At 37.6% G+C, this 24,614-nt stretch overlaps 4 protein-coding genes across 6 annotated transcripts; 1 reads left to right on the top strand and 3 right to left on the bottom strand.

The window, feature by feature from the left end:
* Positions 1–241: 241 nt before the first annotated feature.
* On the bottom strand, positions 242–9,426 carry LOC140794247 (uncharacterized). The gene is made up of 14 exons (XM_073146189.1): positions 8,865–9,426; positions 7,894–7,980; positions 7,316–7,419; positions 7,126–7,176; positions 4,873–5,044; positions 4,458–4,772; positions 3,656–3,859; positions 3,067–3,567; positions 2,751–2,960; positions 2,189–2,377; positions 1,788–1,960; positions 1,286–1,438; positions 1,125–1,206; positions 242–1,040 (listed from the first exon to the last, which is right to left on the bottom strand). Exons 1-14 carry the CDS (start codon positions 9,264–9,266, stop codon positions 642–644), a joined length of 3,042 nt encoding a protein of 1,013 aa, XP_073002290.1. The 5' UTR covers positions 9,267–9,426; the 3' UTR covers positions 242–641.
* A 1,099-nt stretch (positions 9,427–10,525) lies between these two features.
* Positions 10,526–11,384, bottom strand: LOC140793404 (pistil-specific extensin-like protein). The gene is made up of 2 exons (XM_073144870.1): positions 11,156–11,384; positions 10,526–11,025 (listed from the first exon to the last, which is right to left on the bottom strand). The coding sequence occupies exons 1-2, from the start codon at positions 11,331–11,333 to the stop codon at positions 10,703–10,705; spliced, it is 501 nt and encodes a 166-aa protein (XP_073000971.1). The 5' UTR covers positions 11,334–11,384; the 3' UTR covers positions 10,526–10,702.
* A 481-nt stretch (positions 11,385–11,865) lies between these two features.
* On the bottom strand, positions 11,866–17,485 carry LOC140793403 (phosphoglucan phosphatase DSP4, amyloplastic). 3 transcript variants are annotated; one of them, XR_012109954.1, is made up of 16 exons: positions 17,367–17,476; positions 17,183–17,270; positions 17,036–17,077; positions 16,570–16,672; positions 16,330–16,406; positions 16,172–16,248; positions 15,897–15,977; positions 15,246–15,378; positions 14,716–14,775; positions 14,352–14,408; positions 14,078–14,173; positions 13,087–13,146; positions 12,797–12,976; positions 12,557–12,664; positions 12,349–12,479; positions 11,866–12,264 (listed from the first exon to the last, which is right to left on the bottom strand). XR_012109954.1 is itself a non-coding variant. In XM_073144868.1 (15 exons), exons 1-14 carry the CDS (start codon positions 17,390–17,392, stop codon positions 12,354–12,356), a joined length of 1,134 nt encoding a protein of 377 aa, XP_073000969.1. In that variant the 5' UTR covers positions 17,393–17,485; the 3' UTR covers positions 11,866–12,264; positions 12,349–12,353. The 3 variants fall into 3 exon arrangements, 2 of the variants coding, with proteins under 2 accessions (XP_073000969.1, XP_073000970.1); XM_073144868.1 differs by lacking the exon at positions 12,797–12,976 and having other exon boundaries at positions 17,367–17,485; XM_073144869.1 differs by lacking the exon at positions 12,797–12,976 and having other exon boundaries at positions 16,570–16,695; positions 17,367–17,438.
* Positions 17,486–19,024: 1,539 nt separating this feature from the next.
* On the top strand, positions 19,025–21,329 carry LOC140793433 (probable glucuronosyltransferase Os03g0107900). The gene is made up of 3 exons (XM_073144910.1): positions 19,025–19,963; positions 20,051–20,295; positions 20,404–21,329. The coding sequence occupies exons 1-3, from the start codon at positions 19,298–19,300 to the stop codon at positions 20,885–20,887; spliced, it is 1,395 nt and encodes a 464-aa protein (XP_073001011.1). The 5' UTR covers positions 19,025–19,297; the 3' UTR covers positions 20,888–21,329.
* The last annotated feature ends 3,285 nt before the right edge of the window (positions 21,330–24,614 follow it).

Below are 24,614 nucleotides of genomic sequence, written 5' to 3'. Positions count from 1 at the left end.
TAACTTCATTTTTGACTTTGGGATGCTGCCACCTTGTATAAAAGTGGAGAGTTTGTAAGTTAAATTTATTTAACTAATGTGATTATAAAGTGGAATTATTTTGCAAACCATTCGAGGAGACTAAAATTGAGATAAACATATAAGTGTGACTGTCGTCTAACTCTCAAGTTAGAAGGAAAATACTACGTAAAGAAAAGAAATACCGGTGCAAATCCTTACATTTGCAAGAAAAAGAATACAGTTAAAGATGATAACCCTACTTATAAGGGCATTTATACTGAAAAACTTTCCTTTACCTTCTCAATTTACAGGGCCCGGCTCAAATGTTACAACTACCCATGAGCTACAAGAGTTCATTTTGGCATATAGTAAGAAGAAATATCAATCAGTGGAAAAAAGTTCTATTCCTAACCTTCCAGTCAGCAACAATAGGGGAAATCAATAAAAGAATATAAATCTATGCTGCTTGCTCTTCAGATAGTCAACTCCTTTGGAGAAGAAATCAAGGGAATGAAAAGAGTATATTCACACCATGGATGTCATCTTCCGGTAATTCTTGTGAAGCGAACAACCCCCAAAGTTCATGAATCCTTTTGACCTTCGAGAAAAGATAATCAGAAAGTAAATCACTGATACTGATACTATCGTGATTTCTCTTTTTGTCCCAGTGCTTTCTGTTTGTACCCAAATTTATGCCTTTCTAACAGCTTCTCCTTGGTCTTCCTCTTTTTGTCCATCTTTTGCCTATACCTTTCTTCTCTCTCCCTCTCAAAGATCCCTTGCCAATGCACTTCACCAGTTAAAGGCCACAACCATGGGCCACCAGAATGCATGCCATCATCTGCATCCTCCGCCAGATCCTCATCCATGCTCTTCAGTAAAGTGAAGTTAAAGTATTTCACCCACATTTCTCTATGCACGACAGGATGCTGCTCACTGAGCTCTCCAGAGATCGGATCAAGGTAGACCATCTTCCTGGCACTGTGATAAGCCCAAACGTTGACAAGGACTTCCAATATTCGACAGTAGCAGTGTTTTTTCTGGGGTCACAATTAAAAAAAATAAGGTGGCTCTAATATTACATTATCAGAAATGAAAATGACATTGTAGAGAAAATTAGCAACCTCTAGCTTTGATGATCCCAGCAAGCATGCAGCAGGACTGCTGTAATTGTGGCTCAAGCTATCAAGTGAATCGACAAACATCCTGAAACATGGGAGAATAAGTGTAAAGCCAAAAAATTGGCAATACCATAGAATTTTTAATTCTATACCATAGAATTTACCTTGAGAACATCACGAACTCTAGAAATGATGGAGTTGGCATTACCCAGCTATGAAGAATAGACCAATAATCACCATTACCAGGCATTGGTGGCAGGACTGCCATGTGATCAGGCAGCTCATACATCAATCTGAATGCATCCTCAAATAAGGCACTACAGAAGATTGTTAAACAGTCAAACATAAACAGCAGTTGATATGGATATGGCTAGATAAATATTTGCGAGCGAAGTATGGGTATAACAGCAGATATTTCTTTACAGAAATTGTTTAGACTTAAGAGAACCTACAGAAGATTGCATAAATGTGCAAAACAACAAATTTCCCCAACTATTAGGGGCAATCACATCATTAAATGGAGTAAAATGCTGTAAAAGAACGATGCATAAGGGGCAGGAAAAACAAAAATTTTCTTTTGATGCACAAGTGTTGCTTTTAACTTTGCTGATCAGAAACAGAGATCAGAGAGTGTAATGATTTTCATAAGTTTTGTAGCAACTGCACCTGCAACGACCAGCATTTTGATGATCACACATTGACCAGAAGTCAAGATTTATATTTCCTCCAACGTCCTTCTGATCCATAACCATGGGCACCCAATAGTAGACAACATCTCCTTTATTTTCTGCCAGAATAGACTCCTCTAAGGCTTCTTCAGCTCTTTTAGACAAAGAAACCTAATTGAGGGAAAATATTGTCAGTAGATCTCCAATCACCATGTTGTTTTTTTGTAAAATACCCATTTAAGCAAATAAAATAAATGTAAAAGAGAATAAGTATCTTTACAAAGCCTAGAAGAAAAAATACTACTAAATGCATACAAGGTGAGCTTTCATTCACAGGCTGCAAACTGGGTCAATTAATTGAAGTGAAAAACCAATGGTGAATCTCAGAATATGTTTTACCTTCCTTCCAGCAGCATGCCATGACTGAAACCCAATCCATGGTAACTTGTGTATGCTATCCACCCTGTTAGCTACTGCAAACATGGACCCAAACTCGCAAAAAAGGTCCTTGTAATATGTCTCATTTAAGATATGAAGCCGGCTAACTGCATCTATGTCGTCGGTCCTCGATCTTCTGGCTCTCTTGGACTGAAGTAGGTATGTGAGAATGATTAAATAGCACATAATATGGGTACACAATAGGATGCATAGATAAACATTAAATGAAGTCTTTATTGTAGGAATGGCAAAAGATCTGCATAGCAGTATCTGGGATGAAACTATACCACTTCAGTTATTACGCAAACATGATTAAGGGAAAGAAATGCATGAGTATTACATCACATGATGGATTAGAAAAATGTATCATAAGAAAGAAAAAGAAAAGCAGATGATTCTGAAATCAGGTGATACTTCCAGAATGGCCTGTAAGTAAATAGTAAGTTGACTAAGACACTGCAAAATATGACTATATCAAAAGAAAAAGGATGCAGTGAAAGCTAACCAAATCACAGAAACATACAAGAGTGATTCCACGGTACATAGAACCGTGGTGAAGAAATGGCCAGGCCCCCTCTCCACTGTAGATTTCATAGATGCACACTTGCTGTCCAGTCCTCTCTAATTCACCTTCATCACGTTCATTTCCTTCAAATTTCAGCTTTTCCGCTTTACGAGCATTCCGATATACATCCTCCCATGATCCTGAAGTTTTCTCCATCCTTTCCTCAAGCTACAATTGATCCAGAAAATTAGAATCATCAACTGCAATAAAAATCCTCGCAAGCAACGAAGATTCAAGAAAATGGTAGCCACACTAAAACAAGCAAACAACTTACCTCCTGCATTTCTCGCCTTTCAATGTCCTCAGAAATTTCCATTTCACTTAGGTCATCCCAATCCAACTGTGTAGGGTAGTCATATACGGAAGTGTCATTTCCAACATCTGATTTCTCCTTGTGGGTAATTTCAGCAAATTGCGCCTCAAGCAGATCCACAATTCTGGAGTGATTATTATGGTATTCGTCAGTTTGCTTATCACCATATTCCTCTCTGGTTTTCTTATCAAACAAATCCCATAACCAGCTATTTTGTTTGATTTGAGAAACAGAAGCTGGCAGCTTCACATCTGATGCAAATTGAATTACATTTTCAAGAAGCTTTGCATGAGAAGCAATACAATCATATGCTAGCATGTTCTCTGATAATATTTTAGCCTGGGAAGCAACAACACGAGCTAGGTCAGACAACTTCTTTTCTTCTATTACAAGTGAGAGAGCTCTAGCTAATGTGTTTGAGTCACTAGGATGAAAAAGGAAGCCATGAACCCTGTCTCTCACCTGCAACCCGGAACTTGTATTAGAAAGGAAATGACTTAAGCAGTGAATAGTATCAACAAACAAGAAGAAGCTGAAAAAGAAAGCTTACATATCTCATTATTACAGTCAGATTTGGAGCGATAATGGGAATTTCAAAGGACATGGCCCGCAATAATAAGGGAGGAAAAGTAGGTTCCTCTTGGAAGGAACCATAAAGAACAATATTGGCCATCAATAACAAGCTGTTTACATCATGCTCCATAGAGTAGTGCCTTACAAGACCATTAGGAAATCCCATATGTGTAGCAAGTTCCTAAGCAACAGCACAGAAGTATGAATTCAGTCATTGGCTACTAGAATAGCATATGACAGGAATTGCAACGCCATTTGCACGAATACTTAATTGTTACACTTTCATTACTAAGTAAAATCTACTATGACTAAAAAACATCTCAAGAGAAAAAGAAAAAATAATCTTAATAAATACTAATTAGTAATTACACCATTTTACTATGTGAGGATAAAGAAGAAGAACCATGGTTATCACAATCAACACTACAGATTACAGTTCATAAATGCCTACTGAAGAGCTACTCAGTTGCAGCTACAACGAAGAGAAAAAAAGAAAAGGTGTCACTAGACAGAGGAGGAACTGCAGTTCATATCATGAGAACATAAAATTGACTATTTGAAGAATTACCATAAGAGTTTGGCCAGGCAAGCACAAGGTAATAATGATGAGGAATATTAAAGCAGACAGAATGACCATACAATAGCTAACCATATTGCTGGATTCATCAATGGTACTGGAATACAGCTGTATTACAACAATCCAGATAGCTCAACATTCAAAAACAAACGCTAATAAGGGTTATTACCTGAAAAGAGAAGTATCATCAAATAATAATTACCTGAAAAGCGGAGCCATAAGCATCTGTAGAATTCCCACATAGAAAGACAAACTGTACTCGTAAATCCTTTCCTCTTGCAAATTTCAGAATTTGTGGCACTAAGGCATGCAAGGCTGCCGCAAAATCCCATGGTAATTCATCGTAGAAGAAATAGCTACCAATTACTAGAATAATAAGGTCTTCTTCGCTAAATCTGTAATTTTTCCGAAGATGATCTTGTTGATGAGACGAAATATAGCTTTTACTTGCCCAGATGTCTGCTGGAGATCCCGGAATAACCATAAAATTTCCAGTATCAATTGAGGAATACAGCAACTGAGAATGAAATGATCAGTCAGTCAAAGAATCTATATTCACTTCTTTTATTTAGTCAAATCTTGCAGCAACAGAAAATGGAAGAGAACAGGATTCATACAGGAAGAGAAAAATCTGGAAACACAATAACATCAGCTCTACTAAAAGCACTTCTCCATTGACTAATAAGGTCTTGCAAGCCCTGGTCAGTGTAATGGTTAAGACGCTTCCCAAGAATATCTTCATGAATAAGCCAGACCAGTGGAACAGATGTGAAAGGCTCCTGCATAAGACTGAATATAGTCTAAAATTGCTGAGTTACAGTATACGCATTGAATGGTGAAAACAACACAAACATAAATACACATCTTTGAAGCCGAAATAAAAACCAAAACACATTGTCAAGGAAATACAATACAAGTGGCATAATTCAATTTGTAGTTGCATTTCCTTAGTTGGACATGTGAGTTATCTATTCTACAGTTGCAAATAAACTTTAGTCACAGGCATCCTCAGGCACCTTTAACAGATAGGAAACCAAGCATCTAAAAACATGATACAGAAGGCAAAATCTCCACAGCGGAATTCTAAAAGTATTATTTCAACATAAGAGAATTAGAAGGACCTGAAGTAAAATTCCAGAGCATATTTTAACGGCCGGAATTACAATAGGTAACAGTTAATCTGATGTTTACAATGAAGATCTTTGAATACTTTAAATTTTTGAGAAATAGGGAAATATCTACAATAGTATTCCATGTTCCACAAAATGAAAACAACAACATACATATGGATAGAGAGGTTTCTTCGTTGACTCAAAGAGGTTGCATTCCAAGTATAGACTTTAGAGTTAAGATATTTTGGCCTCGTTTAAACTATGACCGCAGTAAAAAAAATAAAGACTGTAGTCCAACCTTGCCTTTTCCATGGAAGATACTGTGGGAAAGTGCACCTAAAAGGTTTTTTGTGTCTGTGTAGTGTGTACAAGGGTGTAGTCGAACCAAGCTCTAATTAAACTTGAATTGAAAAAAATTTCAAGCCTAGATTTGTGATCAAACTTGAATTAAAATTATTTCAATTCAAACCAATTTTGAGCTCAAGTCTAAACGAACTGATCAGTAAACAATTTTAAGCCTTAATCAATTCAAGCCTAATTTCAAGCATGATCAAGCTTGATATAGACTTGAATCAAGCCTAAAATAGGACAATTTAACTATAAAAATATAAATTAATAGAAAGATCCATATATTTAGAAAAGATATGACCTATTTTGAAGATCAAGCTTGACTCGGCTCTTTTCGAACTGAGCTTAATTAAGCCTTATCAAGCCAAGCTCAAGCTGGCTCAATTATTTTGACAGCCCTAAGTGTGTATCGTGTAGCATTAAATTCTAGTGATTTATAAATTGAAGAAATAAATAAATAAAGACGAATAAGTGATGGAGTCTAGTGTTTCACATTCTGCTTCATTGTGCCCCTGTCAAAGGGCTTTAGCTTTGATCTTGGTCATCTTCCAGAAGTTGTGGATTAACTAGGAAGGAGGAGCAGAAATTTACATACATGATTGAAGGCTAAGGTGAAAAACAGGAGGATTGGCAGTTGGCAGTGTATATTTTGTTTGATTTGAAGAAAGTGAATCTGAAGAATCTTTCACGATCGCGCATGGGATGCATAGGTTGAAAAGAAACTTCTATGAAAGTTTTGAATATTTGATCACTAGAAGGTAAACTGAGAACTATAAAACTTCTTTAATTTGCAGAAAACATGTTTGTGGCAAGTATTTAAAAGCTCCAAGTGACCACTGGTTTTCAGTGAAGGTTCTTTTGTAATTAGGTTGCCTTTCCACTAGATGCTATTAATATAACTCTACTGTCACTTATCAAATAGACCATTGGTATTCAACTAACCTTATTTGAAGTTTAAACCTACCAGAAATTGTGACGTGGGCATCTAGGAAGGCTAAAATTGGACCTCCTGTTTTTATGAACGAGGTATTACATACAAATAATCCAACCTTTTGGCAAGAATATTCTATCAAGAATCTTCACAAATATCAAGGGTGTGGAGGTATTTCAAAAAGTTATTCACGTGCAATTATATTTATGTGAGATAATGTACATATTTTTATGATCTGCTTTATGTCAACATCATTGATCAAGCTCATATTTGGAATTAATCTCCATTAAAATTATGTTTGATGCTAGTTGTTCTCAATCTCTTTAGAAGCCATTGAGCTTCAAAGTTTAAGACAATAATAATAACAATACTAAAAATGTCAAATTCATTGACTAGAATTTATAAAGCATGTGATCCTTGGTTTGACAAACTTTTGACAGTTCAAGACAACTAGATGGGTTAAAAGAACAATTGTGTACCTTGAAATAATTCCTTTTCCTTCAAGAGAACTCAGAATTACACCTTCATAACTAGTGACACAAAAAAATAAGGGAAAATTATTATGAAGGAGGCAGTTTCCAATGCATACAGGAATAGTAACTCTTCAATAAAATATGACCATTAAAATATTTATTTACATAAGTCACCCCCTAAATGTACAAAACTCACTTTGACCAGTCAATAGAACAAGAATTCTCCGAGCTTATAAAGTATAGTTCATGACCAGCATCTACCCACAAGTAACTAGCCCCTCCATCCTCTACTGTGTAAACCTGCTTAATAATCAATTTACAAATCATACAAACAGTAAGGTGTTCAAACAAAAAATGATTAAACAGCATGTTAAATGGAAACATGATAAATTATAATCAATTATTTTACACAACCAAGGCCCAGAAAATTCCTACTTTAGAAATCTTCCAAGGAAACAAGTCTAGAGGTGTATAAATCATTAACTTTTAGAATATGTCTACTCTACTAATGGATCAATTTCAGGTATCTAGAAGAATAGAAATAAGACCTCAATCGTAAGCAGATAAACAAATTCTGACATGTTAATACTGAAATCAAATTTATGCATAAATTTCCTATTGCAAGATATGTTCTAGAACATTGAAAGATATATGCCACTGAATTCTATTACAAGGACCAGGGAACATACAGAGTAAACTGACAGAAGGTTCTCATGCATGATATTCTACCACACCAATGAGACAGTTCTCTGAAGAACATATAGAGTAACTCACCGTAAACTGATATCCCAGCTCAGTAAGACTTTTTGCCAGAGTTAAAAGCATCAAAGATTGTGGATCTATACCCATAGTTCCTATAATCTGTAATAATAAGAGCATCACGCCAAGTCAAAGTTCAGAAATCATACTATAGTACAAAAGGAGAAAAGGAGAAAAGGAGAATTAAGACATCTTGAGGTTAAAATCATAGACGAATGAAACCCAAACTCTAAAAGGAAATAGTGATGGGAATTTCAGCATAAAAGCATTACTTTCGTGCCTGTAAAATGAGTCCTCAAAAAGGAAATATTTATGGACCAACTGTAAACCAATTAGTCACTATTTGAGACGGCATCTAGCAATCAAACTTGACAATGAGTCATTAGAATGATCTTAAAGTCAATCTAAGAATTTGATGAACAAGATAAATGCGAAGATCATTCTTCAGTGCTATCTGGAAAGAGAAAAGGTCCAATTAAATGTTGTAATACTTGATTCATGCCTTCCCAGAGTATAACTTCCTAATGTAAAACAGAGTTAGCATGAACTTACCCACTAGAGCTTCTTATATGATGGGGGCATGTCTAATGGGTTTACACGATGTAGATTAGAAACAATTTTGCTAAACAATGTCCAAGAACTAAATTATCTCCCTTTTATGGTCATTAAAAGATGCCTTCAGAAGGATTTCAGCGGAAGTACTTGGCAACAAAGAGAATTTAATAAAAGGAACAGGAATCAAAACGAACGAAGAAGTAAAGTATTTTTTGTAGCCATCACAATTAGCTCAATTAATAATTTATTTGCAACAAGATTCCACCAAAGCAAAAACTAATGAACTCCTTCCAGCCAAACCTAACAGTGAGCAAAGGGATACAGAACCGAACTCAAACATCAAATCTCGAAGCCAAAAGCTAATTTTCGAGATCAAGAATATATTGAATCTCGAAGCTAAAGAAAAAGTAAAAAGATCAAGCATCACTCACGAGCGCCAACCTCGGCGGTCGGATTCCGAGGCTCCCCCGCTCGGATCTCTCCCGCTCGAGCCCTTCCCACTGCTCGAACCGCCCCAAAACCGAGGGCGGAACAAACCGCAGCACGCTCCCCGACGGCCGGCGGGCTCCACGCGACACCTCATCATGACCGGACAAATCGCCGCCGGCAATAGACATGGATCGCTGCTGCCAGATTCCGAGGACAAACACTGCGGCGACAGCGAGGCCGAGGCCCCCGTAGATGCAGTGCGATCGCCGGCATTGTATGGCCTTCCTGCCCTCCCTCCTCTGCCTTCCTCCGGCGCGATCCGCAATCCGGGGGGCGCCGCCGGCGTCGGTCGGGAGCCTGAGGACATCGGGGTGGGTTCCCCTCCTCGAGACTCCCGGAAACATCGCCTTCTTGATTCAACAGCCAAGCTCGAGGAGGCGCAGGAGACGAGAGAGAGAGAAAGAGAGAGAGAGAAGAGATCAGCGATTACAATTGGAGATTAATGCATCAGACACAGAGAGTGGAGAAGTGTGATAGCGCCAGAGAAGTAGAATAGTAGAGAGAGAGAGAGTGGCGAGTAGCGAGTATTAAGCTCTAATAAGAGTTTCTTGATTTGGATTAACAACCGTCTTTATTCTTTGGGGCGTCTTTATTGGTGGAAGGTTATTTTATCTAATTTATTATATTCTCGTATTATTGTATTAGCGTTGTTAATTGTTATCATTTTTTACTTAACGTGACTCCTGACTCCTGAGATCTGGCTCTTTCTATTGTAACGTATAAAAAAATACGACATATTTATCTATATACGCGTTTGGGTGTATTCATTGGACAGTCCTGATTTAGCCAAGCGTCGTCATAGATGATGGAAGGCGATGAGAAATGGTTTCTTTTGCACTTTATTTTTCTCTACTTTTAAATTAAAAATACATTTGGGGTTTTTTCTGAGAAATCGAATGGCAACAAATGAAAGGTGATTTAGGTAGCTTTTTGGTATTTAATTAAATACGGGAGTTGAATTGAAAATAATAAAAAGGGTGTAATCCGGAATAAACGCATATAGTATTATATTTTTAATAAGTAAACAGAGGAATGTTGCGATGAGCCATGATTAGTATTAGCTGCAGCTCCGGAAGGAAATAGACGTCAAGAGTTATTTTAATGGACCAGAGATTAGATTAATTGTTCCATTCAGTCTTTGGGCTTCTTCCTTATCAACTAAGTTTGATGGACCTGCTAAAGCTTTCTTATTGTTAAATTAACCAACTATGCCAGAAAAATAGCTGCTATAACTCACTAGTCCTTGGGCTTCTTTTTGAAATATAAGGAGGTTTGTAATTTAATTATATTTAATTTTATAATTTATAAATAATATATTTTAATATGTGGACTTGATTATAATAAAATATATCAACTATATAAATTATATATACTAAGTCACCAAATTAAATTATAAAAGCCCTCAAAACTTATCAAACTAAACTTATATTTTCTTTACAGAGTTTTAAGTGGTGTTGGAAAGATATATGGCCAAAGATCTTTTTAAGTGTGTGTTCCCTTCTTGCTTAATTCCTTTAAACCACTTGAATCAATCATTGATGAGAATATTTATCTATACACACACCATGTTGAAACCTCTAATAAGTACTCTTACTCTTAATTACTGGAAGATTGACAATATATTAAAACTGAAGTAAAAAAAAGGAAAAAAAAAAAACACATAATACCTCTTATAGACAACACAAGTACTCCCTCCCTCCATCAACAACAACAAGAGAAATTAAAAAAAAAAATAAAAAATAAAAAATATATATATAGTACAAGAACACGTCATCCAGTTCTACTGGGGCCCATTGTCGGGCAAATCACACTGAGGGGTAGTAAAGTAAAAAGGGCCCACGGTGTACTTGATCACGCCGGGGTACACCTGGGTGGGGCGGTGGAGCGAGACGCCGGACTTGCCGCCCCCGAAGTCGGTCATGAGATTGCAAGTGGCGCTGCCGGAGGAGACGAGCCGCACGGTGCAGTGCTCGGGGTCGATCTCGATGCCGTCTACGTTCTTCGTCACCGACAAGTCGAACTCGCCCTCGGCGTCCGCGAGGTCGCTCGTGTGGTACACAACCCGAGCGCGCGCGTCCATGCACGTGACGGCCACCTTGCTTCCTGTTCACAAAATAATGTTAATTTTGCAAAGTGACACAACTTGTTTTTTAATTGTTGAATAAATCGATAATACTAGTTTAAACTATGTAAATATATATTAAAACAGGTATATTATATATATTAAACGTACCTTGGATAGGGACGGCGCCGTGTGCCCACTGGTTCCAGTCCTTGGAGCAATCCTGACACATCACCTTCCCTCCGACCTGGAAGACCTCCGTGTTGTAGCTCGACCATCCTTCCACGCCGAGGCAACTCATGATGAGTACTGCGGCGGATAGCAGAGCCAGGATCGAGCACCTCTCCATCTCTCTCTCTCTCTCTCAAGCAATGAGTTCGTCTTCTACGGGTGCGGTAGATGTTTGAGTTTTATAGGGAGGTAAGAGGGAGGACGTGAAGACGACTTCTATGGACGTGTATTCCATTAATTTTATTTTTCTCTTGAGCCGTAGCCAGGATATATATAAATATCAAATATTCCCAAGCAACGACCAGCAAATATTAACTACAACTCATTTTCTCTTCTTTAATCTGAGCAAAAATGCGTATGGCACTTTATTTTAATTTAATTAGGATTTGGAGGGTTGCTTGTATCAGTTAAATCATCTGTTCACGTCGGATTATTTTAGACATTTGAATTCATAATCATCTCTTATTAGGACCTTTTGACCTTAACTAGGCAAAGGGTCCGATAACAAACCCCCAATGACCCTGATTTTGTCAAAAGTTATTGGGATTTTGCCCTTTTAGGATGGTTTGCCATTTGGCTTTAAGGGGAGGGTGTTAGTAGTCTTTTGTCCAACCTTCCAACAGATGCTTAGATATGCCTAGTCTGCAAAATTTTGAGAGAACCAATATCTACAACATTTGTAGATATCCTGTCTTCCAATATTTATATACCAGAACAATTTTTTCTCAAAAAAGTATAAATATCAGAACAAGATTAAAGTCTACGTTTTTCTCCTGTACTTAAATATCAGCTATGGCTGTAGATGTGTTTATGAGATAAATTATAAAATATAAAGGCGACGTTCCCCTTGTTTTCTGCCAGAAAGAAATGCCGCAAGGCTCTTCTTATTTGGACTACTAAAAGGATTGCAGTATCTATATACAATGTTCCACAGGATCCTCGGCAAGAGTCTGCTTCTGAAAAATGGCTGATCATTCCATCTTCCTCTGATGTTGAATAAATGCGATCGCCAGCCATATTCGTCCACTAACGTCCATTTCTGACCATACCTTTAAAGATAAAACGCTTAATCATTTACCGAACAAATTATCTAGTAACCACCTACAGCATCAAAGTAGAAGTGTAGAACTAACCTTTGTTACCCACTGTGTTGTTCTAAGAATTCTCTAATCATCTGTCTCTCCTCCTTTGTAAGATCAACATCTTCACCAGTTAATCTGTTCCGCAGTTCTCTTGTCTCAGCACTTGTATCACTACTGAAAACCTGCAAGAAGAATGAAAATTTTAACAACACCCTACCATTCTACTAAAACTAACCTACTTCAGGGCGGAGTAACATACTTGGATATAGTTGTTTACATGGCCATCGCTGTTTGGGCTTGTCACTAGTTCATCCTTGTTCAATGTCCATTTACCATCAACTATATACTTGTACTCATACCACCCTTCCTGTGAAATGCGATTGAACAATATAGCATGAAATTTACTAAAGATAAGATAGACTGTACTCTGTCCATCACTAGGAATCAAAATCTTCATGCTTGCACTTCGGGCTTCAGAACATGAAGAGTTATAAAGTACCTATTATTCGATTTGCTCCAATAACCATTGACATGCAGATAACGGAAATCAGCCTTTAAATAGGATTCAGAAAGTCAAACGAGCAAATAACTAATTAAGCATATCTAGACTAATATGGGCAGAAATTAAAGCTTTGCTTTGTCATTTAGGTGGCCAAATCACTCAACTTTTGTTAATATCCTGCAGGTATACCATCATAAAAGATTAGGAAGGATACAACATGAACGGTTAAAAAGTATAAAAGCCTTCAGAAGTTAAGATGTTCATCAACACAAGATCAGAGTACTCACAGGCAAGTTCCTCTCGAGAGTCCAGACTCCTTGCTTCTTATCATATGTCAAAGGTATACTCTGCACATATTAAAAACTTACATAGGTATATACAATCTTAAGTGCAGATATTAAAAACATACTCAAGTATATACACATCTTAAGTGCAACTGAAGTTTATGTTTTGCGGAAAAATGAACCTCAATATCAGCTAGTATCTTCATTCTTCCAACTTATCAAAATTACAACTAAGTACACAAGAAAAAGAATAATTACAATTGATGATCATAATTTTGAACAAATAGCTAGCAAAGTGTTCCTTCAGGGTTTTCCATCAGAATCAAATGTCAAGGAAAACATAGTATTTGTTGCTTCACCTATTATATGTCCCTTGTGTGAATATCAATTAGTCCCTTGAAATGCAACCTGACTGTCCATCTCTCTTTCTTCTCTAGCAGTGAACAAATTTATTCCACGTCCCCTCACCCCAAACAGAAGCAAAGAAGAAGATACAACTAGTGCTCCTTCCTGCTGAATTCCCCATCACACCTCCTTTATGATCCTTGCTACTAATTATAGGCAACAAGGTAACTATCATTGCAATTCAAAGATTCAAACTTCGAGACTAACTGATCCTCAATATTTCCATTCATTAGAGTCATTATAAGCAAAAAGAAAGCAAGTATATGTTGCCATCATCTGAAAACTGGAAAGTGGTTGTCATAAATAACCATTCACATACAATTCTGTCACGAAAAAGACCTGCGAAGTATGAACACAGGTACTAATTTGGGGAGTCCAAGTGAGAGAGCTTTCCTTCATATACTGTGAAAGGGCTGTAATTTTGATACTCTTCTGTCTCCAGCTAATGGCTCTTATTAGTTTTGATAATACCCTATGTTTTAAATTTCTAATGAAACAAAGCTATGGCCTTTCTTCAAACAAGAAATAAAAAAGAAAGAAAATGAAGGTAGAGAGTCTGAATAATTCCTGAACATTCTAAAGAAGTTACCTGCCACCATCCAATGTCAAGCCCAGACACTTCTACCGAGGAACAATTATCATCTTTCCACCTTAAAGTGATAGGATCCTTGGATGGACCTGTGAGCTAAACAACAAAACAGGGCAATGAAGATTGACAACAGAGTCCATCTTATGGCTTCCCATGATAACTTGTCATATAAAGAGATTCGTTGAACATACCCAAACTACAGAGGTAGGCTGACAGAAATTCAGGGAAGCAATATTTAACTCAGAAAGTAACTTTAGAAGATAAAGGAACTTACAATATCAGCAGTTGCACTCTTAATGGCTTCCAGTTTAGGAAAACAAGCCCGCTTACTCTATATAGAGCACCAAAATCTTAAGTCAAAACACAGAAAGGTTTCTCTCCACAATCATAAAGGACGTAATATATTATTTATGAATTTGTCTGAATCAGTTCGATACAAAAGATAAGCTAAACTAAGTTCTGGTATGGAATTAGAATATAGTGACCGTAAGTATACTTCAAATTCAAGGTCAAGTATTTTCCAAATTCAGGAGGATTGAAATCATATAGGATATAGAAAGCAATGTAGGGAAGATATTTACATTTTAACTTGAATCTACTGGTCTACAATATTTCCTCAAAGAAAATATGAAGGGTACCTGTAGTAATTGATTTGCTTCACCAAGTTTATAGCCTTGAACCCAAAACATATATGCAAGCTGGAATTTGCGAAACATATTAACAAAGTAGAGATGGAACAAATCTTCGATGTCATAGTCAACATCAACAGGATAACAACAATAATCCTTACATAATACCAGAAAAAGTTTCAGATAGTAAGACGTGTGATAAAGCGGGCCGTTCCCACTTAAAATATATACACAGTATGAGAAAGGTCATAGCCATTGTTTAATCATTGTATGGTAGAAGTTGACCAGAATAGCACTCTACACATGACATTGTCATACCGAAAAAAAAAATAGTCTTGAGTTTCGCAAACTCCAGATTTGTTCTCGCTCATTTTCACAATTTACAAGGAGCTGAACAGTACCTCAGAAAATGCTAACAAAGCAAAAGAAATCTATCTACTTATCCTGTAAACTCGGCATATCTATCATATTCGGAGATCAAAAGATATACACAGCAGCATTAACAAATAATAATGTTTTGCATCATCTATAAACCATACCGCAACAGCAGGAGCTCTTCCAAGTCCAGCAGTGCAATGTATGTAAGTAACCCCACCATTGCGATTTATAACCTTGTGCAATTTGCTAACCACTGCAGGAAGCCTCATCCTCAAATCAAATACATCAAAATCCCTGATATGTCTTCGATTAGAACATCAGACTGCATACTAAAGGCTTAATTTAAAAAATTGTTCATGCACACTAAAGCTTTAAGATGCACAAACAAATTGAAAAAGGATGTAAGTAAATGGTAGAGTAACTCGATTACAATAATTAATTACACACGTCAGACTCTCTAGAAATGTGCATGCATTTCCAAACTACATAACTCAACTCTAGTTTATAAGAATAGTGATATTTTTTTTTTATGTCTGAGCATATAATACTGCCCATCAAAACTCTTAGGGTAACACCGTAACACTCAGGTCAACTTAAGAAGCAGCTACTTAAGAATATGAACTGGGGTTTCTTGTCCTAACGCATACTATAGCAGGAAATCAGGCCAATTGTCCCACTAAAAGATAATGATCTAGATATTTATTAAATATAATTTTCAACATAAAAGAACATATTTTATCATAATTTGATGATATTATCCCGCGCATCATAGATGTACTTATCAGTCAATATAAATAGGTCCCTTTGCTTACCTGATTTCTGCACGATAGTGATCAATGTCATCACATTTCAGGGCATGCTCTTGAATGGCACCAATGTCAACTCCAAAGTATCTGAAGATTCTAGTGAAGGATGCAGCACATAAGTAGATATTTTGTTACTGTGAGAGACATTGATGTACTTGAAGCAGGAAGAGAGCTACGGATACAGACACATAAAGTGTTCTCTAGTGGTTCTTAAGTATTTTACCAGAAAAATGTTAAAAGGAAATTCAAGCAAAGTTTCTTCTCATTATCAACCAGGATACTCAAGGTCTGGGTTTTGTTGCAAGCAGAAAATTGTTTTCACTCCTATCTTCCGGAGTTTGTCGACATCTAACGGGGTCTGTAATCAGAAGATGTCAAATCAAATAGTTAAAAAAGGAGGAATAAAGATAATTAATTTTTTGGGAGACAAGAAGAAAACCTGCAAACAGGAGCCCACAATCAAGTCTGGCCGTATAAAATTGTAGTTCATTCCAAGTTCATGTCTATATGTCAAGACTGGACCATATTTTTGCAAAAGATATAATTTACAATTAGTTCACAGGAAAAAGAGGACTGGAAATATTCTTCCAGCTATGACCGCTTAAATCGAGTCCGACATTGTTAATTATAACCATAGCTTTATATAGTCAGCAGAGAACACGAAATATATATAACTTACCTGCACCCATAGCTTGTGTCATATCAGTGCTATATGTTTCGGATTTTGCATCATCTTCCTGAGAACTACTCTTCTCAGTATTGGAAACAGAGCCAGGGTATGCCTAGAAAAATCAATCCATGTCATCTAGCAGTAAAAGACGGTAGTCAATTAACATATATTTTATACCTTAGTTAAACATGCAAACATATCTTATCACAATTTTAGTAATTCAATGGCCTATAATGTCATATCAATATCATATGTGAAACAGACTAAAGGCAGCAAAGCTAAGATACATAATCTAGCAATAAGAAAGAAAACAAGAGTCTCTTGATCGAAATAAGAAAGAAAACAAGAAAATCTTGAAAAGATTTTAGTGGGAAAACATAAATTCTCTACCATCTCTACAAAACACGATCATAGAACGCATATCCAATAAACTTATTCTCCAAGAAGCGAGCATTTCCCAAAACAGGTAACTTACATTCGTGACCACATTCGCCCGACGACCTCCACGAACCATCCCCTGCGGAAACAACGAGAGGGAAAAAAAAATCAAATTCAGATTATCCAATATCCTCCAAACAAAAGAGCCAAGAAAACGACGACACGATCTGGATCGAGAAATCACCAAATTCAACGCCGGAGGCCTCCTCGAACGATTCTTGGATGCATCCAAAGGCATGAGAGAGGATCTCGAACCCAGAACCAAGAGTTCTCTGTTCAAAATCGGATCAAGATGAAAAAAAAATGGCCAAAGAAACTGAAAAGAGAATCCAAAAATAATAAGAAGGGAGAGAAAGATTTCTACTCACTTGGAGAGATTCTGAAGGCAGTTCATAGCTCCAGAGAATATCTCAAATGGAGAGGATATAGTAAATGGAGATACTTTTCGGTACTTTTTTTTTGTATAAATAGAGGTTCTTGAATCCGCTAGTGTACCATAAAAACTATGCGCCTCTCGTTTATTTGGGATCGCGAGAATCCCGTGGATCCAACGGATCCTGTTGTGCCACGTAGCTAGCACGTGTTTCCCGTGGAGGAAAAGCGTTTGGATATTTAGTGCGTTCTCGTCTAGGGAGGCGGAGAACGAGAACGATATATTATTTGGAAAGCTCCTAAAAAATATCTCGCGCTGGCGAGAACCAAATGTCACGTGGCACGCACGCTTCGCTTCCTCTCCTGGGCCGACCCCTGCGCATTCTTCGGGTCAGGTCGGGTCGGGCCCAACTCCATTAAGCCCGACCCGTTGATAATAATTAAAAATTATAGCTCAATAAACATTAACATACCCAAGGTTATAAATATTTTAGACATAAAATTTAACATTAGAGTTGTCATTAAGCACAGCCCAATGAAATTAAACTTCTTAATCCGAGTAACTATAGGGATAACCATGCTCAAGTTACTCGTGAGTTGTTATTAGTATAAGTAATTTAGAGTTTGTATAGTTATTTTTATTGTTGTTCTGGGATTTTTGTATACATTTCAAATCACATCTTATTGCATCTAAGCCTCCATTATGATCTTTTTATTAAATTTCTTAACTTAACTATACAATTTAGTTATTTCCCAAATAATTGAATGACTGATTTGCCCTTATTAATTTTGCTAACTATAGCACACAAGTACACAAGCCCAGCCAAGAGGAGGATAAAGGGTATTTATGTTTTCTTAACACCAAACAGTCCATTACTTAGCATCCGGTGACTATAAAATCTATGCAAATAAGATAGTTTTTTAAGATGCATAGGTCCACAATTAACTATTAATAGTAGGAAATAAGTCATTAATATTGGTGGAAGATTCAATGAAAGAGAATGGCAGACATTCTTACCTTAACCATCACGTAATAACTAATAACTATATCCCTCTTAACTGTAGAGGCCTCTAAGCCTACATGAAATGAGGCCATTTATTGAAGATTTCAAAGCAAAATTTTATGAATGAAGTGCTCATGCTCTTTTGTAGCTAACTCAGTAGGGAGACATGTAACCTATATTATCTCAACATGAATTAATTATATTCTTATTTGCCCTTTCTCTCTACTAATAAATCCAATTGAAAATTATTGTCTCAATATTCGAAGCTTTTTATTCCTTGCGGAGTGTGATGTTCAAACAAGACGTTTGTTCTAACTACCAATTACTGTACTGGTTAAAGGCAACTCCCACAAGTCACGCATTAAATTGTTTTATGTTTTAATTTTTACAATTATCGTTTTAAAAAGAAAATAGTTTTAATGCAAAACTTACTTTTGAGTCCAAGTATCGAATAATAGGATGTAAAATATAAGAGATAAAATGGTTAATTAAACAGTTATACGATTAATTATTAATCTTGACTACAAACAGATGGATGAGAAAATGTCTATAAAGCTCTCTCTCTCTCTCTCTCTCTTGTGGGAAGACTCTAGAAAGAAATCCCACTTTATCCTTAATATATATTAAATAAACCTACAACATTATTTTTTTTATCTCTAATAATTGCATCATTACAACAACCCTCAGTAATTATGTGAATAAATACTAATCCACTTCCACCCCCACTTTTTTCTTTCTTCCTCCTCCCCCTTAAAAGCTCCGACAACAAAGAGAAAGAAGAGTAAGAATAAGGGAAAACAACGACATCCCACTTCCCGTTCGAATTCCCTTCATCTCCACTCCACTTTCATCTACTCCTTTCGAAAACCCCACCTCAACCTCCTCTTTATTCCTAATTTATTCCAGTTCTTTTAAGCTCAAATATGCCTGAATCCAGACCACCTCACCACCCAAGAGCCTTCTCCTCCTCCACTTCCCACATGAAGCTTTTACCAAGAAGAACTCACTTCCACCACCACCATCACCACCACCACCGTTATTACCACTACCTGGAAAAGCTCAAAAAGTACTACAAATGGCTGATATGGTTCTTCCTCTCCATCTACCTCTTCTTCTCCAGCACCACTTCCTCCTCCCACTTCCTCTTCCCCCATCCACTTCCTCTCAAGACCTCCATCCAGCTCAAAGCCACCTCGCGAGCCTTATCCGAGACCACCTCTCCCTCTTCCCCGCTTCGGATCTATGTCTACGATTTACCCTCCCGATTTAATCGGGACTGGCTCTCAGATCCGCGGTGCGGGACCCACCTCTTCGCCGCCGAGGTGGCGATCCACGAGGCCCTCCTCGCGAGCCGGGGAGGAGGGATCGACACCGACGACCCCGACGACGCCGACTTCTTCCTCGTCCCCGCCTACGTCTCGTGCAACTTCTCCACCCCGAATGGCTTCCCCTCGCTCCGCCACGCGCGCCCCCTGCTCGCCTCCGCCGTTTCCCTCGTATCCTCGCGTTTCCCCTTTTGGAACCGGTCGCGCGGTCGCGACCACATCTTCGTCGCCTCCCACGACTTCGGCGCCTGCTTCCACCCCATGGTACGCACCAATCTGCTACGACGGGAGTATTTTAGCATAGCTTTTGAGGTGAGAAATAACGGGCGGTCGTTTCTATAATCTGTTTAGGAGGACGTGGCGATCGCCGACGGGATACCGGAGTTCATAAGGGAGTCGGTGCTGATACAGACGTTCGGAGTGAACCGCCCGCACGTGTGCCAGGAGGCGGATCACGTGCTCGTCCCGCCGTACGTGGCGCCGGAGGTCGCGCGCGAGTTCCCGGAGCCGGAGAAGGCGAAGCGCGACATCTGGGCCTTCTTCCGGGGGAAGATGGAGGTCCACCCCAAGAACATCAGCGGCCGCTTCTACAGCAAGTAAAGTTTCCTTATCCTCCTCCGCGGAGCACCATAATTGTAGATTATTATAATGGCTTATTTGGTCGCACGACAGCTTTAATTTTATATTATTTAATTATTGTGCAGGAAGGTGAGGACCGAAATATTAGAGCGCTACGGCGATAACCCGAAATTTTATTTGAAGCGGAAGCGCTTCGCCGGTTACCGGTCAGAGATCGCGCGTTCGGTGTTCTGCTTGTGCCCCTTGGGGTGGGCCCCGTGGAGCCCGCGACTGGTCGAGTCGGTGGTGCTCGGGTGCGTGCCAGTCATAATAGCGGACGACATCCGGTTACCGTTCCCCGAGACGCTCCGCTGGCCCGAGATATCGCTGACCGTGGCGGAGCGTGACGTAGCGCGGCTCGAGGAGGTGCTCGACCACGTGTCGGAGACCAACCTCTCCGCGATACAGCGGAACCTGTGGGACCCGGCAAAGAGGCGGGCGCTGCTGTTCAACCGTCGGATCGAGGAGGGTGACGCCACGTGGCACGTGGCGAGGGAACTCCAGGGGAAGCTCGACCGCTCGTGGAGGCGGCGCCGGAGGTACGAGCTGGGAACCGACACGTGGAGGTAGCGGAGCTGCGGTTATTCTCGGAGGCTCTGTGTCACGGAAGAGGGCGGAGGTTTCTTCGTAACGGGTGACGGGGGCGGGCCCCACTGTAGCTGTCGGTTCGATGCTTCGTGAGCTGGAGATGGCGACTAGAGACCGACAGGTGTGGGTCCCACACGTCGTATAGGAAATTGATTAATTTTTTTGTAAATTGGTATATAAAAAGTAAAATGTTTTTATAATATTTTAAATCTCGGGGGGGAGGAGGTTGGAGATTTCATGTGATCCGTGTTTGGCGTAGAGATGAAGCAGAGTGGTTAAATTTTGAACGTAATGTTTTCGATTTGGCACGACATGCTCACTAGTATTTTTAAAGGGGAATCTATCAGCCGCTCTATACTTGTAATTTGTTATTATTTTATTATCAAAACATAGGATAATAAATGAGCGAATGGTCTTCGTCTTACCTTTCCTTTTTATTTTTTATTGGATGATGAACAGATGGTTCTCTATTCTCTGGGATACTTTTTCTCGGAGGAGATTTAGTTTCATATTGGACCCAGCTATGTTTGACGAGTTTTTTTCTTTCGGGACCAAACTAGGTCTCTTCACAAAAATTTATTTATCTAAATTATTTATAAAAGGGATTTATTTATTTATTTTAAACATGTTCTACGTATACCGAAAGGAAAATCTGATTTCTCTAGCGTTTCGTATAAGATGCAAAACATTGAATACTTCAACATTTTATCTCAGATATAAAACGAAAAGTATGTGTTTTAGTATGTAATTTGAGAAGGAAAGTATTAAACAAACATAATTTATATTTATCCTATACAAATCTAAATTTAATATTATTACAGTTTATTCTATTATAACATGATAATCTCTCTAATTATATCTAGTTATTAATTAATTAATAAATACAAATAAAAAAATAGTTCTCTCTATAACTAACAATACAATATTAACAAATTTAGCGTTTTACATCAAGAATAAAACGCTGGACTTTTCTATGCTTTATAATTTATGTAAAATACGGTAAAACATTTTTCATTTGGTAATATAACCTGTCCAAAGTGACACTTTCTGGTATTAAATTTAATGAGTTAGCTAGCTAGTTGGGTAAATAACTGTGGGGAGGCCCACTTTGGTCAAAAACTCATGTTTAACTCGGAGAAGATGACTTTTATTCCAAAAGAAACAAAGCAGCCCTAGAAGGCTAGAATCCATCAACTAATAAATTCATGCTGATAAATGTTTGCCTGCTTACGAGCTTATTAGCAACAGTAAATGCTTAATATAATTCGAACATTAAGACTTCACAAGAGTTAAAAACAGCATAAGGTCCGTCACCAATCACCATCTGACTGCTGAGCGACGCACTGAGCACAGTAATATGGAAAGTTTTTTTCAATATATATATATATATATATAGCCTTCTCAATATATTACTTGGATAACCATCTCAAAAAATAATTATTGCGCTGCAATAGAAAATTTACCAAATATTAACTGCAACACAACACTTACCAAGGAATCAACATCTCTATCATGAAGCTGATAGGACCAATCATCGAGCTAATATACTCGGTTAACTTAAAACTTGGAAAAAAAGCACGAGGACAGAATAAAAACTATACGAGTAGAATCATTTAATTCTGCACTGAACAACATAATGTGTTTTCTCTCGACACTTCCAAAAGAAAAGTAGTATGAATCATTAGAAAACATTGCAACAGAATCTACGTAAATAAAGAACTGATGAAAGAAGAATAGTAAAACTGTATCTATGTTTTTACCAAGGTCCTGATGCTGGATTATTCTTCAAATTTGGACTGTTGAAATCTCTACCAGATGTCTAAGTAACACACACACAAAAAAAAACTTTTCATCTGGAAATAGCGCATAAAACAACGAGACCGTAACACATATAGATTACAGATAGCACATGGCAAATATCTAAGTCAGGCTTGATCAGGTGAAGACAAGCTCATGGAATTTAGCTTCCTTCGTAGAATCTTCAGACACAGATAGCTAGAGGTCTACCAGAAATCCAAAAGTCTGACTCTTATGGATCACATGCATAGGCTAACACAATTCCTCCCAGAAACAAAGTTTTGGGATTTTATTAGCTTAAGAGGATGATTTCATAACTCAACCGACAAAATTCCTTTTTAATATTCGTACCTGCAAGGCTGTAACTGCTCTACATAGCTGTGACAATTTCAGAATATAATGTGAAACTCCAATCACTAATCATATTCAGAGGAAGAAATACAAATGACAGTGAGAAGCATTAGAGAGCTGTTTGGTTTCATGTATTTAAAAAAACTGTTTTTACACATAAAATGTAAATATAAATATCAGTTTTTAATTTATGGATTCCATATATCCCTTTCAAGGGCTCCGATGGACTCACATGCATAATATTGGATGTCAGAACATATTAATTCAATCTTTAATAAGAAAAAAAAAGACTGATATAAGACTTCTGTTTATATTAATTTTCCATTTAATTCTCTAGATGTTGCATCTTGAAACACATGTTACCAAATGGCCCCTAGATGCCTCTCGTGTGCATACTTATTTTGTGGTCAGAGAGGATGATTGAAGGGTAGGAACATTCGACTTGAGAGGAAAATTCTACTTCATGAAGTAATTTTATCAACTGCTGACATTGCTTTTGGTGGTAACCAAAAGCTACCAGGGTTTAAAGCCTATTTTAACTGCCAAGTTTTCAAATGGTCAAGTCATAATTATCATACTGCACCAAAACTCTGATGAGGATTCTTAAAAACTAATATCTGAAAAGAGACATTAGAAGAGAAGATTGGCTTCATTTGCATGATAGTTTAACAGGACATGGATGGAGAAGTATAAGTCTCATAATAGTTAGAAGTACTATTTTAGCCTACCTCTGCCAGGGTAAACCATGATGAAGCAATATGGCTGTAGGACAAACCTAGAGGAGGGATTTGTGGATAAAAAGATGAAAAAGATTAGGAAAAGAAACCAATTAGGTGATTTGATCTGGACACAAGTTAGCATCCAATTTGATATTTAACTGAACTATTAGGTTTAAAGATAATATAATTTGGGCTGTTAGACCTGGAGATTCGACTTTGGTAATCCAAAAGTGACAATAAACTCAACTTTCAAAGAAACAAGTGAATTTTCTGCTGCAAAGCTGTATATTTAGTGGAATTTTCTGTTGTCAGATTTGTAGATTTAGTTTTCAGGTTTAGAATCACTTAGAAGTTATTGGAATTATTTGGGGTGATTTAGGTTTTAATATTTTAATCAAAGGTAATCAATTTTCAGTAAAGAGTTCTTCTGTTCTTAGAAAAGATAGATATTTCTCTGAAGTCCCTGCAGAAAAAAGTTGAGGATTTCTTAACCAACTTAAATGTGACCCAATATCGTAGATATCACGAAAAAGGAGGGTAAATCCCTCAATTTATCGGATAATACTAACTTAACCAGCATACTCAGCATAACTGAAAGCTGAATGGCTCAACTAAACCATCAAACTTATTGATCTCCACCACATCCAACAAACTTGATCCACCTACTCAAATATATGTAAATCTTCTTCTTAAATTCAATCATTTTCTCAAGTCACGAGTGTTTCCGTTTTCAATACTCAAACGACAAGTTGTTTTCAAGCGAACTTTGACATACCTCCTAACTTCTAACATCTTTGCATAAGAATATGGTCAGTCAAAATAAGATTTTGTCAGTCAAAACG

Source organism: Typha latifolia, chromosome 8 (assembly GCF_019914945.1).
Source record: "Typha latifolia isolate L0001 chromosome 8, TyphaL0001v2, whole genome shotgun sequence".
NCBI lineage: Eukaryota > Viridiplantae > Streptophyta > Magnoliopsida > Poales > Typhaceae > Typha > Typha latifolia.
Note: the sequence above shows the minus strand (reverse complement) of the source record. Positions and strands in the feature narration are given on the sequence as shown.